The sequence below is a fragment of the Pleurodeles waltl genome, chromosome 10, assembly GCF_031143425.1.
Source record: "Pleurodeles waltl isolate 20211129_DDA chromosome 10, aPleWal1.hap1.20221129, whole genome shotgun sequence".
Lineage (NCBI taxonomy): Eukaryota > Metazoa > Chordata > Amphibia > Caudata > Salamandridae > Pleurodeles > Pleurodeles waltl.
The window spans coordinates 929,063,881-929,090,733 of record NC_090449.1 but is presented as its reverse complement, the minus strand read 5'-3'; the positions used below and the strand labels follow the sequence as shown (position 1 = coordinate 929,090,733).

General features: G+C 45.3%; 1 protein-coding gene across 6 annotated transcripts in view; it reads right to left on the bottom strand.

Moving 5' to 3' along the window:
• The window catches only part of SNX13 (sorting nexin 13), a 587,891-nt gene that overhangs the window by 251,114 nt on the left and 309,924 nt on the right, over positions 1-26,853 (bottom strand). For all 6 annotated transcript variants that reach the window (XM_069211703.1, XM_069211707.1, XM_069211702.1 and 3 more), the window contains exons 16-17: positions 12,890-12,994; positions 4,282-4,414 (exon numbers count right to left, since the gene is read on the bottom strand). In XM_069211703.1, coding sequence (XP_069067804.1) covers positions 4,282-4,414; positions 12,890-12,994 — 238 coding nt within the window. The remainder of the gene's footprint in view (positions 1-4,281; positions 4,415-12,889; positions 12,995-26,853) is intronic.

Sequence of the window (26,853 nt, the reverse complement as noted above, 5' to 3'; positions counted from 1 at the left end):
GTGGCTCCCGGTCTGCCTAACCGAATTACCAGGGTGCGTGAATCCCAGCCCGCAGACAGCAAAGCAGGTGCCTGTTGTGTCCTGCCTTAGGCCCAGGTGGCCCCACCGACAGACTTAGATACACCATGCCTGCACTGCCTGCAGCAGTTCATCCCATGGCTGGAGCAGTGACTGCCTTTCCCTTGTCTGCCCAGGCTGCGGATCCAGCCCCGGGACCACGTAGAGTTCCCCGATCACTGGCTCTGACTCCAGTGAACACTACTGCTTTGCACAGTGCTCCTCGCCACTAAAATGATATCACCCTATTGTTGAAAAGCCACCCCAGTGAAATTAGAAATAACTAAATGACAGAGACACAACTCCTAGGAGATAGTATTTCTAAGTGCATTCTTTTTAAGGTAAGGCGTTTAATAGGTGCGTTGCAATTTCCACCCTTTCACATGAAAATTGGCACATGCTATGATAGTTTTTTGTTTACAATATGAAGAGTCCCTTTTTTCATAATCTTGTGTGGAGTCTTTTTGTGGTGTTTCACCATGAAGCTGTAAGCGTACTGCATAAGTACTTTACACATTGCCTCAGAGTAAGCCTGCCTGCTCTGTGTCACGCTATTAGAGGGTGAGCGCAGGTTATCTTTAGTATGTAACTCGCGTACCCTGAGTAGGAAGGTTCTGCCTGTCTTCGGTGCATAGTCTAGCCAACCAGAACTCCCATTTCTAACAACCCAGGTGCAGTAATTCAGCATAATAGGTAAGGCCTTCTCCCTTATGAAATTTATGCAGGTGTTAATTGTCCCTCAAATCATATCGTCCACTGTCCACTACTAAGGGGGAATATTCCCCCAAAAAATGATTTTACTCAGGGTTGTGACTGAGTGGATTCTGGACCCATTTTATAGTGTATGGAATTAATGAAATATCTCAATCACAAATATTGTTTGGTGATAGTAAATCATGGACCTAGCCTAAACATTTATTATAGGCTGTGATTTATTGGAATATGGTCTCCATTTATATCCCTAAAAAGTGGTGGTATCAACTCCTTCATTCTTCATAAAGGTAATGTTGTATCCAAGGATGTGAAACATTAAGTAGTGCTACAGTAGGTAATACCGCGACTGCTTGTTTTGTGCTAGCTCTGCGACAAGAGCACCTACAAATCTGGCTTCAAGCGCTACCATTAGCAAATCAGAACCACCAAATACTCCGCATTCACCAACCACATCGAAAACAGAGCCAACAGCACCAAGGAAATCTTTGCCATAGTGAAAGATATCATGTCTCCAGCAGCACGCTCCCCCAGCATAACCGTCTCTCAGGACTGCTGCACTCAGATGTCCCTATTTTTCAGCAACAAGATCACCAGCATCTACGAAAACGTTTAACACACCAGCCATACACTTCTACCCATGCAGACCTCCTGCCCATTTCTACCAACACCCAGGCAACCACTGTGACCAACTGGTCCACCAAAACCCCTCAAGAAACTGCAACAGCCATGCAGTCCATACACTCCCGGACACCCTTGGATCCCTGCCATCACCATGTCTTCATCAAAGGGCTGGACCCGATCACTGCGGCCCTCAACCAAATGACTTTATTCTGAATGCCACCTACTGAGATGTCTCAAAATGTTTTGCAATATTTCCCCTCTTCAAGAACCTCCCAGCAGGTCCTAAGATGCTAGCCAACTTTAAGTTTAGCTTCCTGCTATAATACTTGACAAAAGGCAGAGAAAAGATAATAAACTCCTAGCCACTCACTTCACTGATAATCACCTCATTGACACCACTCTATCCAGATTCAGGCCCAACCACAGTACAGAGACTGCCCTCATCACTGCAATGTACAACATCCATATCACCATGGACAGAGGTGGCACTGCAGCACTCACCCTACTGGATCTTTCCACAGCCGTCAACACAGTATCCCATCCCAACGACTGCACAAAACGGACATTGGAATTCCTGCACATGGTTGAGTTTGCTTCAGGTTGACACGCCGCAGCCTGTCAGTCAGCCTGGCCACCTTCACCTCAGATGTTGTCAACCTCATCTGTGGAGTTCATCACTGATCCTCACTCAACTTCACTCTGTTCTAAGCCTCTGTGACCAAACTCACCAGCATTAACCGTGTACATGGAATCAACATCATATCCTATGCTGACAACATGCAGCGTATACTCGACTCTCTGAGAAGTCACCAAACACCTGGACAGCCTGCATGACCAAAGTCGCCAGATGGCGGAAAACCAACTGCCTCATGCTCAACACAGACAAGATGGAAGTAATAATCTTTGGAAAAGACGCCTCGCTCTGAGACTATACCTTACCTAGTAGCCTGCTGAACTCTGATCCACACCCCTCTCAGCAACCCATGCAAAGAACAGCGAAATAGGAATTTACCACCCACTCACCATGACTGGCCATGTGAACACAGTCTCCATCTCCTGCTTTCACACGCTCCAGATGTTCAAGAAAGTCTTCATATGGCTCCCCCCCAAGAACTGTAATCCAAGCCCTCATCTCCAGCAAGTTGGACTATAGGAACCCGCTATATGCTGGAATCAATGCTCAACTGACCAAACGGACCACACAAAACTCAGCTGACAACCTCACCCTCTATCTCCCAACCCTGCACATCAAAGCTCTCCATGGTCTCCCAATCCACAAATGGACACTCTATAAACTCCACATGCACACAAAGCGGTACACAACACTGGCCCTTGTATTTCAACAACTGCATAAACTCTCACACAAATACCAAACACCTCATCTTAGCTGGACTCCTCCTTGCACAAATCCACCAGTCATCAGTTCTGGAATTCTCCAGGAAACTGAAGACCTGGTTCTTCACCTAGCCCTGATCCTAGTTCAGCCCTCACAGATCCTGCTTCAATGCCAGGATACCCTCCCGGGTGAGTTGTGTGTTATACACACAATACCACATAACATAACAATGTAGTAGTTGACTCCCTTCCTGGAGTTCAGCAAGTGAAAGTTCTTCTCCTCCTTGGAATGGAGTGCAGGGTAAAAGGAAGGAGGGGTAATTGATTGTGCTAGATGAAAAGGGGTCACTATCTTGGGAAAGAAAGCTGCTCTAGTCCTGAGGAGAATTTTGTCTGGGAAGAAGCACGTGTACAGCGGACAGTTGCTCAGTGCCTGAAACTCACTGACATACCTTGCTGAGATACTCTCAACTAGAAAAACAGGTTTAAGTGTTGATAAACACAGCTGAAAAATGAAGGGCTTAAAAGGTGTACAACAGTCAAAATTAAATTAAGATCTCCTTTGGGCATCACTAAAAGAGTGAGTGGAAACATATTAGTTATACTATTCAGAAATCTCATTACTGACATTAAGTGGGATGGCTAGTCTGGGGGTAGAGAAGAGCTCATAACACTGCAATATACACCTTGATTATGTCCACATCACTGCTCTGCCAGCAAGAGTGCAAATGGAATGATCTTGGAAATGCAAGCCCTATCCAGCTCAGCACAACAAGCAGCAAATAAACAAATTTGGTAATGAGGTTCAGATAGAGCAGATAGAATAAAATCGAGCAACACTGGTGGTTTCTGAAAGAAGCCTAGATCTATCTTCAGGCATGAAGGTGGCATCTCGGGAGGTGTGGATGCAGAAGCAGAACCCCCAACTGGGAAAGGAGCTCTGCCTTCAGGAGAAGACTGAACAGGGCACACAGGAAGAGACATAGAAGGCTTGCATAGGACACCCTTTTCAGCCATTCCAGTGCAATAAAGATAACCTGCGCTCGGTCCTGATGAACCCTTCTCAGAATAAGAAGGAATCAAGGGTATGGGAGAAAACGTGCAAGAAAGTGGAAAGTTTCCTTTCGATTAACATGCATTCCCCAGGGCTCCCCATAGTGGACCATGGAAGGAACAGAACTGTGGGCCATCAGCATTGCTAAGATCAGCACCAAGTCCACCAAAGATTCCATTCATCAGAAGGCCATCGTAGTTGCTCAACTAGGAAATTTTCTACATGATTTCCAATCTTGGCAGTTCAGACACTTCATTTCCAAATGCTGCCATTTTTAGCTTCCCTTTTCTTTTTTGAAGCTGGACTCACAAACAAATGAGCACATGACCTCCAAAATACAGTTTTACTGTCCTGTTTGATCAAAGGTCTACCTATAGACTATAGTATCCAAAAGTGCAAAAGGATATGAGAGGTTTTCAAAAACTGAAGAAGCAAACAGAGGCCAGGTTTGTGGTACTCAGCATTAAAGTAACTGTGAGATTCATAAGTATTAATCATACCTCCATCGCCATCATCGGATCCTCTAAAGCTCGGCTCCTTCAACATGTCAAGCTCAGCAAGCATTCGGATATAAAGATGATGGCGCTTGAATGAAGGGTAGAACTGTTCATCCCGCAACATCATATCATATACCTTAGAAGAAGACAAAGAAGACAATCGACATGCATTTAGCAGAATCTGACAAATAATTCATTAAAAACAGTGCCCTATGTAGTAAACTGACATAGGAAAGTCTTCTAATTACTGCTCATTTCTCAACATAAGGAGAGCTGTCATTTTTTACATCAAAGAGTATACAATCGATTGGGCCTACCAGCACTTGACTTCACATCATATGCCTCTTTTCGCAAAGCATTAATGGTAAAGTTTGCAAACCTTCAAGCAGGCCATCCTTTAAGTTCACATCACAGATCCAGAAGTACAAGCTGTATAAAAAAGCCCATTCGTGTGTGTGTGTGTGTTTGTGTGTGTGTGTGATGTTGAGAAGAGCAAAATAAGTTGGTTTCTGTTACCACCCAGATCCCGGTTTAGGGATTGTTAGTAACCTAAAAAACAATGATTCCACAATCTACTGGGAGGAGGTCTGTGGATGACAATAACTTGTCTTTCACATTCAGTGTTAGTACATTAAACCAAGTTCACCTATGTCACTTGTGGGTGGGAAAACAAACCTTGCAGAGTTCTGCCGGAGTCACAGTTTATACAACAGAACCACAAAAGTCACTAAATTACCCTGTGCTTAACACTGTGGAAGCTTGGCACAAACGTAATCAGTCTTAACTTGAAGGCAATGTATAAAGTATTAATGCAGCACACAAACTGTAATAAAGTGATAACACAACACAAGAAAAGTTCCGCACCAATTTATAAAAATATAATACATTTTAATACATTATTTGACACTAATACAACACAAATCTAAACTGGAAGAACCAGAGGTATGCAATTTCAAAGATTTAAGGTAAGTATAGCATCAAAAAGTACAAAGTGGCAATCACGGTTATTTGGTCGTGCTAGACCAGGTGAAGCGTGAAGATCAGACCAATCCCGATGGAGCGTGGGCTGGATACAGGAACCAGGTTAATTCTGCTACAAAAGTTACCTCCAAAGGCCCAGAGTGAAGAGTTCTGTTTGTTCATGATGGAAGAGGCTGTGAGGAGCCGGGAGAGCAATGTGGATGGCCATCGCTCTAGCACGAAGAGAAGTCCAGGCGTCGAGGTGGGCATCACTATAGCGCATATATATATGCTGGTGGCCATTCCGGACAGTCACTGCTGGAGTTACACACTGGCGGGCACCGCAGGCTGTCGATGCTGTAACGCTAAGTGCAGATCTTGCATTGCCAGTCATCACTGGCAGTCTGATCTCTGAAGTGTGAACAGTGGGGTTCACCGGAGCTTTGCGTTGACGGTCGCTGCGGGTGCCAAGATCTTGGCACAAATGGGCCCGTTTGCAGTCCAAAAGAACCCAAAACGTCAATATTTTTCCTATTCTTCAAGGAGGAGCTCAAATGATGCCGCAGCAAAAGTCCAGGACCTGGAAGGCACCTCTTGGGGGATCAGAAACTCACACCAGCAGAGGCTAGCTGGGCGTAGGCAGGTCCAGTGAATCATATTCAGCTGCAGTGAGGCCTTTAAAGCGTGTTGTGTCGCTGTAGCTCAGAACAGGCGGTCGGTCAACTGACCCTTGGTGGCACTTAAGCCTGGGATAAAGAGCGCAGGTCCAGTCTCTTTTCTCAGACATTAGGGCATGCCTCAGGCAGGTCAAGTGAAGCAGGTCAGCTGGGTAAGTCCTCCTTCAATAGTATAAACAGATCAAGAAGAGTACAGAATGGGTCTGAGGGTTCGCTTTTTACACTTGGTGTCCACTTTGAAGATGAAGAAACTTCTGGAGTTTTCCCCTTACAGATGTGTCTGGAATTTCCTGCCTCCTTACCCTTGTACCGGTCTGCCAAAAGGCACAATAGGCTAGTGTAAAGTCCTATGTGTGTGAGCTGAGACAGAGTGTTTGAAGTGAAAGTGTGACAGGTGACAGCTCACTCCCCTCATCAAGTAAGGATGGTTCCTCCTGCCAACACCCAAATCCTCTACTGTGTGGCTATCTGGGAGGAATATACAAAGGCCAACTGAAAACAACACCTAGGCATGTGAACCACGATACAGGCACCAAATACTTAGGGCAAGAACACACTACCTTTCTAAAAGTGGTAATTTCAGAAATGTGCTTAAAATCCCTCAAGGGACTGTACCATAAAAGACAGTATTAGATTACACTTCCTCAGGCAGTAGACATGATATTCCTACTAGCTCTCAAACAAAAGGTTTAACTTATGAAATGTAATAAGGTAACCCAATGTTGTCCTATGGGAGAGGTAGGCCTTGAAATAGTGAAAACTTTGAGAGTTTTTCACTACAAGTACATGTAAAACTTAAAAGTATTTGTCCACCTTTTTAAATACAATGCACCTTGATCTATGGGCTGTTTAGATTCTAATCTAGAGGTTATTGAATCTGCCAAAAGTTATTTTCCCCAGGTCGAAATGACAGTTTAACACTGCACACACAGGCTGCAATGGCAGACCTGAAACATGCTTTAAAAAAAGGCTACCTAGGTGTGTGGCATATTAAGTGCTGCAGGTACACTGGTAGCATTTAATTTGCCTTCCCTATGTATATGGTTTACAGGTGTACTAAGGAAATTAAATGTGTCAATTGGGTGTAAGCCAATTTTATCATGTGTATAGGAGTGAACACAAGTGCTTTAGCACTGGTTAGCAGTGGGAAAGTGCAGAGTCCTCAAACCAATAGAAACAAGTTCAGAAAAACAGGAGTGGTGAAGGCAAAAATCTGGGGGGGGTGGTGTGGGCGACCACCCAATGGTGTCAAGTCTAACAATAAAAAACAAAATATAAAACAAAACATTCTACCAAACCAAAACATAGAATCAAACCATATAACTAAAATGCACACCAACATATATGCAATATACCATAACATATTATCTATTATGTGATAAAATACCATGTGATAGTCAATTCTTTCTTAAATAGACAATCTTTTAACTGATGGTATTTTCACTTCCCATAAAGCAGGCATATAGATTTTACTTCCAGTACATGGGCATAGGGGAAAACACACTAGATTTGTTGTAATTAAGAAATCGCTGACCACCATCACTGGCACGATGCACTGAAATATGGTCATCCTAAACCTTTAAGTGCTAAGCTAGCCGTTTAATGGTTTGCTGTCCAATGTTAAATTCTGAATTCTCTTCTTCTTAACGAAGATGGTGCAGATTGAATAAATGCCTTGCACCAATACAGTGAGGATCAATAAGAGGAATTCTATGCCCCTACCCCTCCCAATCTGAAGGATTTTCCCCACCAAAGACATTGGTCATTTTAGGTTTGAAATGTTTCATCTTGGGGGTAAACTGTTTAATTTGAATGTGAATTCTAAAACCTAAAAACCTTACAATGAGGATGCTCTTGTGATTGAAATGTTAAGTACATCTTGTCTAAAACATTGTGACTTCATAATCCTTTATCTTTGTATATCATAATCTTATATACAATATATTCAAATGACTGCCTCAGGTACATCGTATCTCAGCATCTACTTACATGTCTTCTCACTACCATCTTAAACCAGAAAAAGCCGCAGTGTGCCCCTGGCGCCTTTTAGGTCGTGAAATGGGTGGCTGAACACTGGCGTACGTTTGACTTCTCTTGCTGCAGAAGACCAAGGACCTGATTTAGATCTTGGCGGATGGAATACGCTGTCACAAACGTGACGGATATTCCGACCTCCATAAAATATAATGGGATTGTAATATGACAAACTGGATATCTGTCACATTTGTGACATAGTATTTCTCTCCGCCAAGATCTAAATCAGGCCCCACGTCTTTTAGGCAAGTCCTCCTTTTTAGGTCTTGGCTGAGACACAGCATGCTTTCTCGTTTGTGGGAGATATTGTGTACAAGGGACTTGCAGTACGTCCATTGCTTAACATTTGTTGGTTTAATTGTTAATCTTATTTGCTGCTTTCTAATTGGCCATCATGTGGTGGGTTTACTTTCTCTTATTTTAGCTGGAGCATTGACCAAGTACGGAGTGCTTTTCTTGAATGCTACCCTTGCATTGATCGCGCTGTGAATGAGGTACTACTTTTATCAGCCCTCCCACAACTGCCTTACAGACCTCCCATTCAATAGCCCTGGTGTCCATGGTCCCATAATTCAGCTCTTAATAATTAGCAAAGGGGCTTCTAATGTGTTCCGGTAAGCCACGTCTGCTAGGAGATCAGGGGGCATACACCGGCTCAGAACACCGCAAAGCGCATCACCCCAATTCAGCACAATCAACACAGGTGCATGAACAGACAGGAGCCCCAGATCCATCAGCTCGACCAATCGTGATGGAGTCACCCACCCCATCTACCAACAGACAGTCCAGACGACTGTAGGTATCATGCATCAGCATGGCAAGTGTACTCACGACCCTCCGAGTGCAGCACGCACCACTCCGAGTGCAACACATGGCAGTTATCGAGGAGGCCTAGGTTGGGTATGACTGCAGCGAGAAAGCATACCATTAGGGGCTTGGTGCCCTGTTTAGGTGGGTTGCAATCCCTATCACCATACAGAATACAACTGAAATCGCCCACCCAGATTATAGGGGACCCTGCACTACCCTCCAGTAGGACCTGAATTCTTTCACAGGAGAATCGGTCATCCACATTGGGCACATATATGTTCAGGATCGTGATACCTTTACCATCTAATGTGCTTTGAAGTAGGAAATGGTGCTCCACCACCTCACTATGTTTAAATGGGACCCAGATAGCCATTCCCCTAGCGTAAGAGTATTAAGAAGCAGCAAACAGTTGCCCCCTCCATTTTTTCCCTAACTGCTGAGGTTTCCCGCCCGTAAGGTGCGTCTTTTGTAGGCAGGCTATCTGCATTTTATGACACCTGAGAAAATAGTGCACTCTGTATCACTTGGGGTAAGTTTTGAGCCCCCTGACATTCCAGATAACAATATTCATGTACTCAGCAAAATGCCATTATGTACCCATCTTCAAGGCTGATCACCATACCATCTCCACAAGCAACCATCTCAAAAACCCCAAGTGAAGGATACTAGTGACCTGACAATACATCTGCATTGAAACAAAAACTAGGGACTCCCTAACGGAAGGAGCATATAACAAATCGAACATCCCCAACTCCCCCCAGTCCGGATAGACAGTGAAACAACAACACATCACACTGCAGATCCAGCATATCTCCCACTGTCATGACACACAGCCTAAACTCTTGATACCCAAATACTGCCTACCACTAACCGTGGAGAGGCACCCCCCTTCAGATCCCATAAAAGGCCCCAATGTACCATCGTCATGATTCTGAGAGTCTCAACTGCTCCCTGTATAGGATGTTTACACAACTCTTGAACAAAAAAGCAGATCATACAGGATAAGGTTAGAGAAAAACAGTGTTTAACATTGAGTCAGGCAGCTGAGTCGCTCAACACCAAGGCAGCTGCCTGAGAGCGCAGGTCCCCCTTCAGTTCAGACACCTGCTCAGAGGAGGCTCGTTGGGCTGTCCCCAACAGGGGCCAGCCCCACCCCCTCGCCACATTCTCCCATATGTGACCTCCAATTAGGACTATGAGCCCCCAGGTACTCCAAGCGCCAGACCTCCATGGGCTTGTCTTTTCCCTGGGCACTTTATCCCACACCACCAGCCACCTCCATACATCATCAGGGGTATGGAAGAAATTAGATTTACTCCTTGACAACACCCACAAATCTGTCTGGATACAACATCATGTAGAAGAGGCCCATCAATCTCAGCTTGGCCTTGACCTCTAAGAAAATCTTCTGGGGGAATATGGCCTGCTGTAGTGCCCCAGGCTTCGGAAGCACCACCACTGCTCAATGTGTTCTCTCGATTGCAAATAGAGGGAGCAGCCCACAAGGCTTCAAAGTATCATAGATCCATCGCTCAATGAAGCTCTCAGTAGCTCCCCCCTCAGAGATCTTCCTTCCGCATCCTCCAGTCGCACTTTCAGAGCTCCAGTTTTTGATGTGACCATAGCCAAATATTTCCGTAGTGGAGCCATCTCAGCCTGGAGCTTAGCTATGGATCCCTCAGCCACACAAACTTTATCAGGCACCTTACGAAGAGCCGTACGAAGTAGATTCACCTCAAGTGCCACAGTTTCAATTTTGCCCCCTACAGCCGCCCTGGAGCCCTGAATGGCTACCAGTAGTTCTGCCGCATGGGCTCCCCCCCAGTGGATAGCTCCGGATCACGATCACTTCTGCAACCAGTCTGAAGATGTCACCAGGGTGGTGTAGTGGTCCATGGTGTTCCCCTGTGGGAGCCCGTGCTGCTTATTCCTCCCCATTAGAAGGTCAGGGGATCCCTACCACCCCATTCCTTATCCACAGGGCCACCAGTGAGGTTTGACGTGTTACAAGCAGCAAATTAACACCTGCAGCAAGCAAGGGGTATTGAAGGGGGATGCACAGCAAGGCAAAGCCCTCCCTACCCTCCACAATATGCAAGATTACCCCACCAATTACAGCTCTGTGTAGACAGTGCCCCCACTCACCAAGCAACGGGACTTGAGAAGACAAAATCTGGGCCTCACCAGCAAAGCCACCCCCACCCCAAACTCTGTGGGGGCTATAGCCAGTGTAGGGAGAAAACAAAATGTCACTTGCCTGCAGGCGTATCGCATTCCCAAGAGAAGCTGTAGTCAAAGCCAATGGGTCCAGAAGTTAGGGTACTTCACGGCTGCAAGTCCAGTTTAAGCTTGCAATGTCCAGGGGCTCCCAAAGTAATGGGCAAGCAGAGGAGAACATTAAAGTTTTCTCAAGCAGTGTGTCCCATAGCCCCCAGAGGCCGCGTAGCCACAGGTGTGCAAGGAGGTCCAACACAGCAAAAAGCCCTCAGGATAATTAGTCCAAGTAAAGCGGCCACTCACAATAGTCCTGGTGTCTAATGTAGGTGTCTGCACGGGCCACCCTTCAGGCACAACCATGCAAAGCAGCTCCCTGGTAAATTCATAAGAGCCCCAGACAAATCTGCCTGATTTGCGTCAAGGCTGGTCCCGCCTCAGACACGGCAGGCCTGTTCCAGTGCTGCCAAACGCCTCCAGTCATCAAGGGGTCCAATACGTTGAGGGCCGGCCTGTCGCTGTCCCAAGACAGTGGCAAGATGAAGTGTAGGCCTGTCAGCCTCCCAAAGTGAAGAGGAAGCACCAGTGAGCCCAAACAAAGGTTATCCGGAGCCACAGCAAACCCACCAGCCCCGCAGGCCACAACATGCCTCGGGATCTAGGCATGCAACAGCCATTGCCTCCAGGCCAGCGGCAGGCCACAACAGTCTGCGGCCTGAGGAAGGACGCCCCAACACCAAACCCTCAATGTTGAGGTGCAGGAGCCAAGCCAGCCGGGGTGTTGTGTGCTAGTCGTTCAGGGTCCACCATCACCAGAAATAGCAGCATTATGCATGCTGTTGTTGGGGGTCAACAGAGAGCTTAAGAGTGCGCCTTGTTGGCCATCTTGCGTGGCTACTCTCTCCCCAGGCTTAGCCATCTCTTTAATGATATCCAAGCACAACTTTCAAACTGACATGGCTACACAGACCAAAACTTTTGTCTTTGAATTACAAGCGTCTTTAAGTGTCAAATTGCTTAAACTCTACATAGCTCATCCGAATGATCCCATGGTCAGCACTGATTACACTGAGATAGATGTACCTTTGGTGTACATCTATCTCAGGGAATTACCAACTGCACCTTACAAAAAAACTGAGGTGTAGTTTTTACATTGACTGTCATTGCTAAAAAAAAATAATCCTAAAACCAACAATCTTTCTTTGCATATATCTACATCCAGAGGACTAAGTCTACTGTGCAAACAAGAAAAACATCTCATCACTGAAAAGATAACATCAATGAGTGGAGCATTTTGGAGTGGTGGCAGGCACTTCAAAAGTATTATTACAGTCACTTCCACTATCTGGGTTCTCATCTATATGGAAAACCACACTGTTGCTACTCAACAAATAATTTCAATGGCAGGAACATCGTGCAAATCTAATCTGAACCCTGCATGACCATGAGAAGTCCTAGGAGAGAGGCAATTCCTACATTTCAAACTCAAATAATAGAAAATAAAGCCCACGTAAGACTTTTGCCTTGTACCAAAGATAAGATATATAGATGTGAATAGTGCTATAGATGTAAGATATAGCACTTGAGCTGGAGTTGCAAGCTTTTGGTAGATGAGCACGACTGGTACATTGTTTGCTGTTCAGTTGCAGCAGAAAGGGTTACAGTCCCATACAGATGAAACAATATGCACTACATCAGGAAATAACCCTATCAATCATGATTATTTTATTGCAAGTAGTACACCTTCCCCATTCTGTCCATTCATTTGCACTTGAAAGAATTCAGTGGCACATTGATAAGGGCATTTTCAAGTGTTAACTTATTTCCAGGAAATTATCTGACCTAATTTCTGATTATTTGCATTATGTTCTATCTTAAACGAGGAATAAAAATAGAAGTAGGTTTGATTTGCATACCTTTCTCTGTATGTCATCAAATATTTCAGGCGTTGGGTCTTCATTCTCCAACTTGTCTTCCAGTTTAGCTACCAAGTATTCTTCAACGTCAACTCTTGGTGATGCCTGCCATAGAAAACTAAATGAATTTTTGTTGGGTTTAACCTATTGGCATTTATTTTTATTAATGTATTTGACTGAAATAAAATGAGAAACAGTGTTTACTCTGTGCTTTGACAATGTCAATTGGTCCTGTCTAATTTTTATGTCAGTTTGATAAATCACTACACTGAATTTAAATGTAGACATTGTGCTTGTAAACAGTTTTTATTGTCAGTTTTTTAAAAAAGTTAGAACATATAACTAAGATTTGCCAATCGCTGCCAGCAACACAAAGTGGGTGCACATCAGCTCCATATATTTGTCCCTTGTTCATGATCACAATTAAGGTTTCAATATCAATTTTGCACCCTTGCATGAAAAAGTGCAAATACGTGTCCCATACATCACTTTCATCTTACATCTTAATATGTAGTACAGTGGCCCCCAGTACAATCTAAAATGCATTAGGGCAGTCCTGGCTAATGTACATCACCTCTCGGATGACATATACATGGTAGAAAACCATGAACTCACAGTGGGGTGGAGGTGGCTATCCAAAAGTTGCACAATGTCTCTTTTGGCTACGAATAGCCAATACCCAGAACAAAGGCCTCTAGAGTCCATGGCTACACACCTATCAGCCTGTCATCCCAACCCTTCCCAACTCATCAGAGTTGGGAGAGAGTGGGATGAAAAAGGAGAGACTAAAACCTGGTCCATGCAACTGCACTGGTTCAAGGTTTAAGTTTTATTACCTCGTATCGGAACCTGAAAGCCATCTAGTGTTGGGCTCGGAGTGTTACAAGTTGTTTTTCTTCGAAGAAGTCTTTTCGAGTCACGTGATCGAGGGACTCCTCCCATTTCGGCTCCATTGCGCTTGGGCGTCGACTCCATCTTAGATTGTTTTCCCCGCAGAGGGTGAGGTAGGAGTTGTGTAGTATAGTAATAGTGCCCATGCAATGGAGTGAGTACGTATGTACATAGTGTAGTTTAAAGTAATATATTTACAAATTTACAAATGTCCAAGATCAACTTTTAAACGGCTACAGGCTCCCAGGGAGGCGGGTGGGCGCATGTGAATCTGCAGCGACTAATGCCACGAACAGATGTACACTGGGTAAGTGACATTTTCCGTTTGATGGCATGTGTAGCTGCAGATACACATGCTGTGCATAGACTAGTAAGCAGTTATCTCCCCAAAAGCGGTGGTTCAGCCTGTAGGAGTTGAAGTTGTTTGAAACAATGTTCGTAGTACTGCTTGGCCTACTGTGGCTTGTTGTGCCGTTAACACATCCACACAGTAGTGTTTGGTAAATGTATGAGGCGTAGACCATGTAGCTGCCTTACATATTTCGGTCATTGGAATATTTCCTAGAAAGGCCATGGTAGCACCTTTCTTTCTAGTCGAGTGTGCCTTTGGTGTAATACGCAGTTCTCTTTTTGCTTTAAGATAACAAGTTTGAATGCACTTAACTATCCATCTACCAATGCCTTGTTTAGAAATTGGATTTCCTGTATGAGGTTTTTGGAAAGCAATAAATAATTGTTTTGTTTTTCGAATTAGTTTTGTTCTGTCAATGTAGTACATTAACGCTCTCTTGATGTCTAATGTATGTAGTGCTCTTTCAGCTACAGAATCTGGCTGTGGAAAGAACACTGGTAGTTCTACTGTTTGGTTCAAGTGGAACGGTGATATGACTTTTGGTAAGAATTTAGGATTTGTTCGTAAGACTACTTTATGCTTGTGTATCTGAATAAATGGTTCTTGTATGGTAAATGCTTGTATTTCACTTACTCTTCTTAGAGATGTGATAGCAATTAGAAATGCAACTTTCCATGTTAAGTATTGCATTTCACATGAGTGCATAGGTTCGAAGGGTGGACCCATGAGGCGAGTTAAGACAATGTTGAGGTTCCACGATGGAACTGGTGGTGTTCTTGGTGGTATAATTCTCTTTAGGCCTTCCATAAATGCTTTAATGACTGGTATCTTAAATAATGAAGTTGAGTGTGTAATTTGCAGATCAGCTGAAATTGCGGTAAGATGTATTTTAATGGATGAAAAAGCTAGCTTTGACTTTTGCAAATGTAGTAAGTAGCTTACAATGTCTTTAGCAGATGTGTGTAATGGCTGGATTTGATTATTGTGGCAATAATAAACAAATCTTTTCCACTTATTTGCATAGCAATGTCTAGTGGTTGGTTTCCTAGCTTGTTTTATGACCTCCATACATTCATGTGTGAAGTCTAAGGGGGTCATTCTGACCACGGCGGACGCCGCCCGCCACGCGGTTCCCGCCGAAAGACCGCTCCGCGGTCAAAAGACCGCGGCGGTCATTCTGGCTTTCCCACTGGGCTGGCGGGCGACCGCCGAAAGTCCGCCCGCCAGCCCAGCGGGAAACACCCTTCCCACGAGGACGCCGGCTCAGAATTGAGCCGGCGGTGTGGGAAGGTGCGACGGGTGCAGTTCCACCCGTCGCGAATTTCAGTGTCTGCTAGGCAGACACTGAAATTCTTTTTGGGGCCTCTTATGGGGGCCCCTGCAGTGCCCATGCCATTGGCATGGGCACTGCAGGGCCCCCCAGGGGCCCCGCAGCACCCCCTACCGCCATCCTGTTCCCGGCGGGAGAACCGGCAGGAACTGGATGGCGGTAGGGGGTGTCAGAATCCCCATGGCGGCGGAGCGCGCTCCGCCGCCATGGAGGATTCTCAAGGGCAGCGGAAAGTCGGCGGGACACCGCCGACTTTCCGTTTCTGGCCGCGGCTGAACCGCCGCGGTCAGAATGGCCAGCGGTGCACCACCAGCCTGTTGGCGGTGCTACCGCCGACCTCCGCCATGGCGGTAATTACCGCCAGGGTCAGAATGACCCCCTAAGTGTCTGAATTCTAAGATTTCAGGAGCCAAATTGCTAGATTCAGCGATGCTGGATTTGGGTGTCTGATCTGTTGTTTGTGTTGAGTTAACAGATCTGGTTTGTTTGGTAGTTTGACATGAGGCACTACTGAGAGGTCTAGTAGTGTTGTGAACCAAGGTTGTCTTGCCCAAGTTGGTGCTATTAGTATGATTTTGAGTTTGTTTTGACTCAATTTGTTTACTAGCTATGGAAGGAGTGGGAGAGGGGGAAAAGCGTATGCAAATTTCCCTGACCAACTCATCCATAACGCATTGCCCTGAGACCGATCTTGTGGGTATCTGGATGCGAAGTTTTGGCATTTTGCGTTTTCTTTTGTTGCAAATAGGTCTATTTGTGGTGTTCCCCATCTTTGGAAGTAAGTGTTTAGTATTTCGGGGTGAATCTCCCATTCGTGGATCTATTGATGATCCCGAGAAAGATTGTCTGCTAACTGATTCTGAATCCCTGGAATAAACTGTGCTATTAGGCGAATGTGGTTGTGAATCGCCCAATACCATATTTTTTGTGCTAGGAGACACAACTGAGTTGAGTGTGTTCCTCCCTGTTTGTTCAGATAATACATCGTTGTCATGTTGTCTGTTTTGACAAGGATGTGTTTTTGGCTTATTATGGGTTGAAATGCTTTTAGCGCTAGAAATACTGCCAGTAGTTCTAAGTGATTTATGTGAAATTGTCTTTACTGAGTGTCCCATTGTCCTTGGATGCTGTGTTGATTGAGATGAGTTCCCCATCCTATCATGGAGGCATCCGTAGTTATTACGTATTGAGGCACTGGGTTTTGGAAAGGCCGCCCTTGGTTTAAGTTTATGTTGTTCCACCATAGAAGCGAGGTGTATGTTTGGCGGTCTATCAACACTAGATCTAGAAGTTGACCCTGTGCCTGTGACCATTGTGATGCTAGGCACTGTTGTAAGGGTCGCATGTACAGTCTGGCGTTTGGGACAATGGCTATGCATGAGGACATCATGCCTAGTAGTTTCATTACCATCTTGACCTGTATTCTTTGTTCTGGATACATGGCTTGTATTACCTTGTGAAAAGCTTGTACCCTTTGTGGACTTGGAGTGGCAACCCCTTTTGTTGTGTCGATTGTCGCCCCTAAGTACTGCTGTGTTTGGCACGGCTGAATGTGCGACTTTGTGTAGTTGATTGAGAAACCTAGTTTGTGGAGTGTCTCGATAACATACTTTGTGTGCTGTGAACACCGTTTTTGCGTGTTGGTTTTGATTAGCCAATCGTCTAGGTATGGGAACACATGTATCTGCTGTCTTCTGATATGCGCAGCTACTACTGCCAGGCATTTTGTAAAAACTCTTGGCGCAGTGGTTATCCCAAATGGCAACACCTTGAATTGGTAATGTACCCCTTGGAATACAAACCTTAGGTACTTTCTGTGTGAAGGATGTATCGGTATATGGAAGTATGCATCCTTTAGGTCTAGTGTTGTCATATAGTCTTGCAGTTTGAGCAATGGGATTACGTCCTGTAATGTCACCATGTGAAAGTGATCTGATTTGATGTAGGTATTTAAAGTTCTGAGACGTAATATAGGTCTTAGAGTTTTGTCTTTTTTGGGTATGAGAAAGTACAGAGAGTAAACTCTTGTTCCTTTCTGATGAATCAGTACTAATTCTATTGCTTGTTTTTGTAACAACGCTTGGACCTCTACTTGTAGAAGATCAATGTGTTGCTTTGACATATTGTGTGTTTTCGGTGGGACGTTTGGAGGGAAATTGAGAAATTCTATGCAATAACCATGTTGGATAATTGTTAAGACCCAAGTATCTGTTGTTATCTCTTTCCATTGTTTGTAGAACTTGATTAGTCTTCCCCCCACAGGTGTTATGTGTTGGGGATTCGTGACGTGTAAGTCACTGCTTGCTCTGTGGAGTTTTGGGACTTTGGAACTTCCCTCTACTTTTTTGGAACTGTCCCCCTCTATATTGTCCCCGAAAACGTCCCCGATGATACTGGCTCTGATAAGTGGGTCTTGTTTGTGAGGTTGTGGGTTTTGGGCTTTGTCCTCGAAACCCCCCATCCCCCGAAACTGTGTTTTTCAAAATGTGCCTCTGCTCTGTGGGGAGTAGAGTGCGCCCATGGCTTTGGCTGTATCTGTGTCTTTTTTAAGTTTTTCAATGGCAGTGTCCACCTCCGGCCCAAACAACTGTTGTTCGTTGAATGGCATATTCAGCACGGCTTGTTGTATTTCCGGCTTGAATCCAGATGTACGTAGCCATGCATGTCTCCTTATTGTCACTGCTGTGTTTACAGTTCTAGCAGCTGTGTCTGCAGCGTCTATTGCTGACCGTATCTGATTGTTTGAGATACTCTGTCCTTCTTCCACTACTTGCTGTGCTCTCTTTTGGAACTCCTTGGGCAAATGTTCTATAAAGTGTTGCATTTCGTCCCATTGAGCCCTATCGTATCTGGCCAACAAAGCCTGTGAGTTTGCAATACGCCACTGGTTTGCTGCCTGTGCTGCCACTCTTTTTCCTGCTGCGTCGAATTTACGACTTTCTTTATCTAGAGGTGGTGCATCTCCTGAAGTGTGTTAGTTCGCCTTCTTGCGAGCTGCCCCTACTACCACTGAGTCCGGTGTTAGCTGTTGTGTGATGTACACGGGGTCTGTTGGTGGCGGTTTATATTTGTTCTCCACTCTTGGAGTAATGGCCCTTCCTTTTACAGGCTCCTCAAACACTTGTTTGGAGTGCTTTAGCATTCCAGGTAGCATGGGGAGACTCTGATACTGGCTGTGTGTGGACGACAGCGTATTAACTAGAAAGTCGTCTTCAATTGGCTCTGAATGAAGGTTGACATTATGAAACACCGCTGCCCTTGACACCACTTGTGCGTAGGCTGTACTATCTTCTGGTGGTGACGGTCTAGCTGGATAACAGTCAGGACTATTATCTGACACTGGCGCATCATAAAGATCCCACGCGTCTGGATCGTCTTGACTCATCCCTGTATGAGTTGGGGATTGCATCATTGGTGGTGTGGCTACCGGCAATGGTTGCGGAGAGCGTGGTGGAAACGGTGGCGGGCTTACTTGTTTAGCCACCTTAACCTGTGGCTGCTTGTCCTTCTCCTGGAAGGCAAGTTTGCGTTTCATTCTAATAGAAGGGAGAGTGCTGATCTTCCCTGTTTCTTTTTGGATGTGGAGCCTTCTTTGGGTGTAATCTGGCTCCATTGTCTCCAGTTCCTGTCCAAATCTATGTGTTTTCATTTGTGAGGACAGTCCTTGTTCCTCTGTGTAGGAACTTGTTTTAGGTTCCGAGGCCAGATGTTTCGGTATTGAAACCTTTTCGGCTACTTTTTTCGGTTCCGACGAAACCTTTTTTATTTTAGGCGTCGTGGTATCTCGGTGCCGACCCATTTCGGTGCCGCTGTCTCGGTGCCGAACTTGCTCGGAGCCGCTGTCTCGGGCCCGAGATTGCTGTGTGGCAGTATCTCGACCGGAGTCGGATGACTTCGACACCAGCGTGCCCTTTTTCAGTGCCGATGATCGGTCACCTATTTTTCGGGTTAAGCCATGGCCTGTTGGTGGTGGCGTCCCCTGGGCTTTTGTGGTCTTCTCGTGAGTTTTATTTTTCGACGTCTTACTCACGGTTTTCGGCGTTTCTTCTGGATCGAGCTCGTCCGAGTCCGACTCCTGGATGGAGAAGGTTTCTTCTTCCTCCTCGAAACGCCCTTGTCCTGTCGGCGCCGACGCCATCTGCAGTCTTCTAGCTCTTCGGTCTCTTAATGTTTTTCTGGACCGAAACGCTCGACAGGCTTCACAAGTATCTTCCTTGTGCTCTGGAGACAAACACAAGTTACAGACCAGATGCTGATCTGTATACGGATACTTGTTGTGACATTTTGGGCAGAAGCGGAATGGGGTCCGTTCCATCAGCCTTGAAGAGACACGTGGCCGGGCCGACCAGGCCCCAACGGGGGATCGAAAAAAAAACAAAGGGCCACCGGAGCTCTTCAAAAGTCGGTGTCGATCTGTTATAACTAACCCGATACCGAACGCAAACAATACTGATGATTTTTCCGAGATTCTAACTAACTTTCCGACCCGAAACCCGGAGCGAAAAGGAACACGTCCGAACCCGATGGCGGAAAAAAAACAATCTAAGATAGAGTCGACGCCCATGCGCAATGGAGCAGAAATGGGAGGAGTCCCTCGATCTCGTGACTCGAAAAGACTTCTTCGAAGAAAAACAACTCGTAACTCTCCGAGCCCAACACTAGATGGCGGGATGTGCACAGCATGTGTATCTGCAGCTACACATGCCATCGAACATATATATATATATATATATATATATATACACACACATACACACACACACCTGTATAGGCACACATTCACAAAGCTATGCAAAAAAAATGGGACAGGCCAGATATAAGAGTGAGAGTAAAGTCTTTAGTCCTTCTTTTATGTCTGACCTGGTCCGGTTTTTGCTCCTCAAAATGTGGTCACCCAATACCTATCGAATCCAAATAAGGCATTCCTGTAGAGTGTTACCTTGGCAACAAGTTGGCGGAGCAGTGATTTGGGGTTCATGGGGCATCCTTTTGTAGACAGACATGTATGGGGGAAAGTGACTTATTCACTGTTTTGGGGAGGTTTCCCACTCCAAAGAATATCCAAAAACAAGAAGATCATTTGCAATATCACGTGGCAAAGTTACTGAAGAAATGCAGAGAAGGAGTGAAGTGGAGTACTTGAAGAAGACAAAATTGCGGGAATTTTACATTCCAAGCAGTGCCCTATAAAGCAAGTCGCAGTTGCATGAGAAAACGTTTTTTGCTGGTAAGAGAGGGTGACTGGGTCTTATTTAAAAATCAAAGCAACATGGGTAAAACAGCAGGTGTTTCCAGGAAACTCTCACATAAGAAAACTAATACAAGTGAGCTAGACGGTAACCTTTCAAGAAATACCTACCAACCCCCACATGCAACTGAAATATTTCCTCCAGGGGCTACTGGCGGAGGCTTCCTTGGTGCCAAGTGTACTCTGTAGGCGTCACAAGGGCATTTTATGCCACACATTTCAAATGAAAGCCTTAAGTTTTTCCCCTTCCCCAAACTCCATCATAACTGTGTGTTACCACCATTTAAGAAGTATAGTGGTGCAAACATCTGAGCCAGAATCATGGTGCTTGCGGTGCGAGAACACTAGAGATAACAGAAGGGTGTGCTAACCTTGCACAATTTGCTGAGACATAATTATGCGAAATTACTGCAAAATGATTTACAATTACACAAAATGCATTACTCACTTGAACAATTACCCAAGCAGTCCAAGCAGGTAAGCGTTCAACTTCAAATGTAATTTCGAGTTAATTTCCAGTCACTTGCATTGAAAACACTACTACTCGTGTTTGGATTAGTAGTTTTGTACTCAAAATGTACTCAAACGGTCCGTGTGGATTAAAAGCCATCTATCTGAAATGCCACTCACAATCAAAAAATACCTGAACGATGCAACATTAGCTAAAATATACCAATTACACTAGCATGATTGAAATTTCACCCAGGTCTACTTTAGAGCAGTTATGAGTTGTCTTAGTTCCACTGCTAACGGGTAACATATTGTAATACTTAGGACTGATCGCAAGGTTGTCACCAAAATAAATAAATATATGATTGCGATGTAATGTAACTAAGTAATGTAAATTACTTAGTTGGGTCTAGAGGGTGATTCTGCTTTATGCACACAAGCACCACAAAGATTTTGCATCCAGTTAGCTTGGTGGTGTTTTCAAAACTAGAGTACAGATCGAACAATTATACAGGTAGGTACAGCAATGGCCGGGGTGGCTGCTGGACAACCAGGTCCGCATTTTACGTATGTTGGTATAGCTGCATGAGCTTCATAAGATATCCTAGCAATCAAAGAGCAGCTTCAGGAACCACTTATTTTCCGGACAGCGGGATGGCTTCAAGATTGGTGATGGGAAGTTGCCATAACATCTGGCAGGCAGCAAAGGCAGACACAATCTGAGATAGCAGACAATGCCACTCAACCCTCATTGGGCATTTGGATGCCTTCTTTTAACACCCATTAGAAAGAAAGGGGTATGAACAGACAAATCCCCCTGTAGGAAAGTACCCTCTTTCTTGGCATGGTTACCCATATGTTCTTCCTGTTGTCAGTATGTTTGTGTCTACTGGGTTCCTGCTAACCAGGACGCCAGTAGTTTTGATCTCCCCTCTAAATTGTACCTTTTTCTTCCCACAATTGGCATACAGGTCCCCCCATGTAAGTCCCTAATATACGTTACCTATGATCCAGGAGATTCCTATGGGCTGCAGCAGTTATTCTGCCACCTATAGGGAGCCCATGAAAAGGGTTCTGAAGGCCTGCCATGGCAGTCTGTGTGAAACTGGTGCCTGCACCCGTTTTCACTACGGGTCACTGTAAGTCACCCCTATGGTAGGCCCGCTCAGCCCAGAGGGCAAGGTGAAAGTATGCAAGTGTGAGAGCACCACTGCACTAGTAGAGGTGCCCCCACAAACTCCAGATCCATTTTACTGGACTTTGAGTGAGGGGACGCCATTTTATGCGTGTACTGGACATAAGTCACTACCTATGTCCAGCTACATAATGTTACCTACGAACCTGTAAATGTTTGGTATCAAACATATCGGAATCATACCCCAAAACTGTTGCAAATATTGGAAGTATGATTCCATGCACACTGAGGGCTCCTTAGCGGACCTCCAGCATTGCTATCACCGGTCTTACAGGATTTCCTGGGGAGCCCAGCTGCCGCCACCCCTAAGACAGGTTTCTGCCCTCATGCTGCTTGATCTGATCAAGCCCAGGAAGGCAGAACAAAGAATTTCCTTTGGGAGAGGGAGGTAACAGCCTGTCCCTTTGGAAATAGGTGTGACTGCCTAGGGAGGGGTAGCCTCCCCAAACCGCTGGTTTGCTTTGAAGGGCACATTCGGTGCCCTCCGTGCATACACCAATCCACATCGGTTCAGGGAGCCCCAGTCCTTGCTCTGGTGCAAAACCAGTCCATCACCACCCCAGGGGTGATGCCCGGAGCTCCTCCAGAGGGTCCCTGGGTTCTGATATCTTGTTTCCAAGGTTGGCAGGGAACTCTGGGAGCATCTGAGTGGCCAGGCCAGGCAGGTGATGTCCGAGCCCACTCCTGAAAGTGCTTACCTGGTTAGGTGACCAATGCCTCTTTCAGGGCTATTTAGGGTCTCTCTCTTGGGTGGGTCATCAGATTCCATTTGCAAGATTCCAGCAGGACTCCTCTGCTTCCACTTCTGGCCTCCAGAACAGCAACTGGAACCTCCAGGACCTGGCAAGCTGCTTCCAAGAAAGAAGGCAACATTGTTTCCAGGGCTCCTGCAGGCTTTGCAACACTTTCCTTGTCGTGCATCCTCAGAAGACTGCAACTCTGCAGCCTGCACAAGAAAAGGCGGCATCTTCCTTGGAGTAAAGGAGTCACTTCCCTGCAAACTCAGGCTCCCACAACAAGCGACAACCAGCTGTGTGAATCCCCTCTCCTGCTATGTGGATCCAGCATCACGGGTCGTGGTCCAGAGTAGTCCTCTTGGTCCTCTCTGCCAGCTGTTTAACTTTGGTGGCGGTAAGCCTTTGCCTTCCCACGCAGGACAGTACCCCCGTGCACTGTGGCTCTTGCAGCTGCCAAGGCTTGTTTGCATCTCTTCCAAGGGATCCTCAGGTGACGTGTAGCCCCAGCCCCAGCACTCCATCCTGCAAAGCACAGCCTCCTCTCTGGTTCGCCTGCTGAGTGGGATCCTCTTTTGTAGTGCTGCCTGGGCTCCTTCTGTGTCCTGGTCCTGTAGGACTCCTGTGAGTGCTGCCTCCACTCCTGTGGACTCTCTGCAACAGTAAGGGTCCCTTGTGACGCCCCTTCTGGGCTGAGCCCTCCAGGGCCTTGCTGGTCACCCGTCTGCAATCTTCCTTCCAGCATGGGGCTTCATCTGAATCCATGAGGAACTCTTCTCCGGCTACAGGGCTGCAGTGCTGACCTATTCTTCATCACCGTCAACCAACTGCTGCATCCACAGCTGGGTGGGTAGTAGACTCCAGTTATCCTGGACTCCACTGTGGCTCTTGGACTTGGTCCCCTCTCTCCACAGATCTTCTTTCTTCAGGAGTCCACTACTTGTTTTCTTACAGACTTGTCTGGGTGTCTTTCTTCTTTTCCTCCTTTTGGGTAGTCTGGGGAAAATCCAGTGTTTTACTCCTGTATTTATGGTCGCTGGGGGGTACTGTGTTACATACCTCTTTGGTTTTCTAGTACTCCCAGCTCCCCTCTACACATTTTACTTACCTAGATAGGGGTACCTTGTTCGCACTCCATTTTATTAATATATGGTTTGTGCTCCCTCGGTCACTATTGGTTACTGCTATTTGCACAGTTTTCTAACCTTTTCTATGCTTGTTTCTGATTGCTAGTGTATATATTTAGTGAATTACCTACCTCCTCCTAAGGGTGGGTTACCTGTCTAGTATTTTGGGGTGATTTGACCCAAAAATAAAGTACCTTTATTTTTGTACAAGTTAGTGTTTTGTTTCATGTGTGTAAGTGCTGTGTGACTACAGAGGTATTGCATGAGCTCTGCATGTCTCCTAGATAAGCCTTGGCTGCTCATCCAGAGCTACCTCTAGAGAGCCTGTCTTCTATAAACTGCATACACTTCACTAGGAGGTGATACCTGGACCTGGTATAAGGTTTAAGTACCTTAGGCACCCACTACACACCAGGCCAGCTTCCAACACCCCCACACTACAAAAAAGTCCCCATTTAGGAGGGGCCAACAAACAAGTTACTTATCTTCGGTAATGCTTTATCTGGTAGAGACTATATATAGCTGCAGAAGATTCCTCACCTTTGAATTTCACAAGCTTCAGACTGGATCCATAATATTTTCGTGAGCAGTACCCAGGCGTGCCGTTCAAGTGACGTTGATCAGCTCCATGCGTGTCCTTGGCATCGTCTGCGCCAGAATAATGTTGAGATACCTACATAGGCGCTACCAAGGCATGCTGACGTTAGTTACTGTTCACAACTTTCAACGCCAGTATCGCAGAGCCATGAAGTGTACTGATCATTCTGGCGAACCAGAGAGTTCCATATAGGGGCATATTTGCTGTAGTAAGGTAGATTTATGGCTTCCTTATCGCGCACCACACTTTTGGCGCATCTACCAATACTCGGAGCCTTACTCTCTTAAAAAAAATGTGATCCCCAAATTTGAACAGGAAGGCCCCCTTCTCCACCCTCTCAGCTTTCATCATTACTTCCAAAATCTGCCCTTATCCCGAAGTCATGGACCTACCAAAAGCACTCTTCATATTTTTGAAAAAGGTTGCTCATCTACAAAGTTGTAAATCCGAAAGTCCAAGTCCTCCCTTCTCTCTCCTCCGCCTCAGCTTCTTCCATGCTATAGGTATTCCCCTACTGCCCCATATACAAGTGCTAATTTGCTTTGGAACTTATGCAACATCTCTTTATCAAATCTCAAGGGAAGTGCATTGAAAATGAAAAGCAGTTTCGGTAAGATCATCAAGTTAACACTTCCTAAGATAGTCAGAGGTGGATTAACCCAACCCTTCATTTGTTTACATGACTCAGTCATAATTCTCTCAAGATTTCTTCCTGCAATCTTCCCCACCTCCTGTGTTATCATAATACCCACGTATTTCAACTCTCTATTCTACTTAGCATTCAACTCATGCACATGGTAAACCATATCCCAAGACATAACTTCTGTTTTCTCCTTATTTACCATGTACCCTGCTATCCTCCCAAATCTTATAATCAAATCTTCCAGAACCGGCAAGGATTGCTTTAGATTACTCGTATAAACCATAAAATCATCTGCATATAGCACTAATTTCCTAACCCAATTCCCACACTGAAATGAGGGAATCATTGACTCATTCCTAATCTTACAGGCCAATAGTTCTATATATAAGTCAAATAAAAGGGGGGGATAACAGGCATCCCTGACTTGTACCCCTCTCAATCATAAAAGAGCAGGTTAAGGTGCCATTAGCCAAAGTTCTCCCCACTGGATTCCGGTATATCAATCTTAAGATCCTTATAAACCTACTCCCCAAATTCACCGTGTCAAATGCCTTTGCAGCATCAATCATCACCACCGCTAAAGGGGCTTTGCATGAACTTGCTAGATCTACTGTATAGCCCCTATTAAATTTTGAGTTAACTCATGAAGAAGTCTGCCCTTTATGAACCCCTTCTGATCATCATGGATGAGTTTCTCTAAGACCCTACCTAATCTCTTCGCAAAAATGTTTGCAAAAATTTTGTAATCACTATTCAAAAGTGAAATAGGCCTATATGAGTCACACCTTCTGGGTTTTTACCAGGTTTTGGTATTAAAGTAATCGTTGCCTCTCTCCATGAGGGAGACAGCGCTGCCCCCTCCATACAAATACCATCACATAGCCTTACAAAAACCTTACCTATACTATCCCACAGAATCTTATAAACTTCCAGTGGTAAACCATCTGGCCCCGGCGCCTTCCCCGATTTACCAGAACTAATAGCTTCTTTCACTTCTACTCAACTAATTCCTTCATTCAGAATATTCCTATCTTCATTCCCCAGGGCCATGAGAGGTACACCTTTCAACCAATTCTGAACCAGCCCTGGGGTTATATCTGCCCTCCACGAGCAAAGATTCAGAAAATAGTCTCAAAATGGCTCTCCTATATCTTTATTTCCCCTACAAATCTCCCCTATATTGTTCAGCTGGATTCCCCCCACCTTGTTCTGGTTTGATTTTGTTTGCTAGGCTAAAACTTTCCCACAGTTTTCTCCGTATTCGAAAAAAAATTGTCCTATTAGCTTCCCATCTTTCTTTAACTCTGTTATCTAATTCAATTACAAGTTTATTTCAAAGTTCTTGAGGAACCTTAGCAAGTCTTTCAACCTCTTCCTTCTGAGCCTTTTTGCTTAT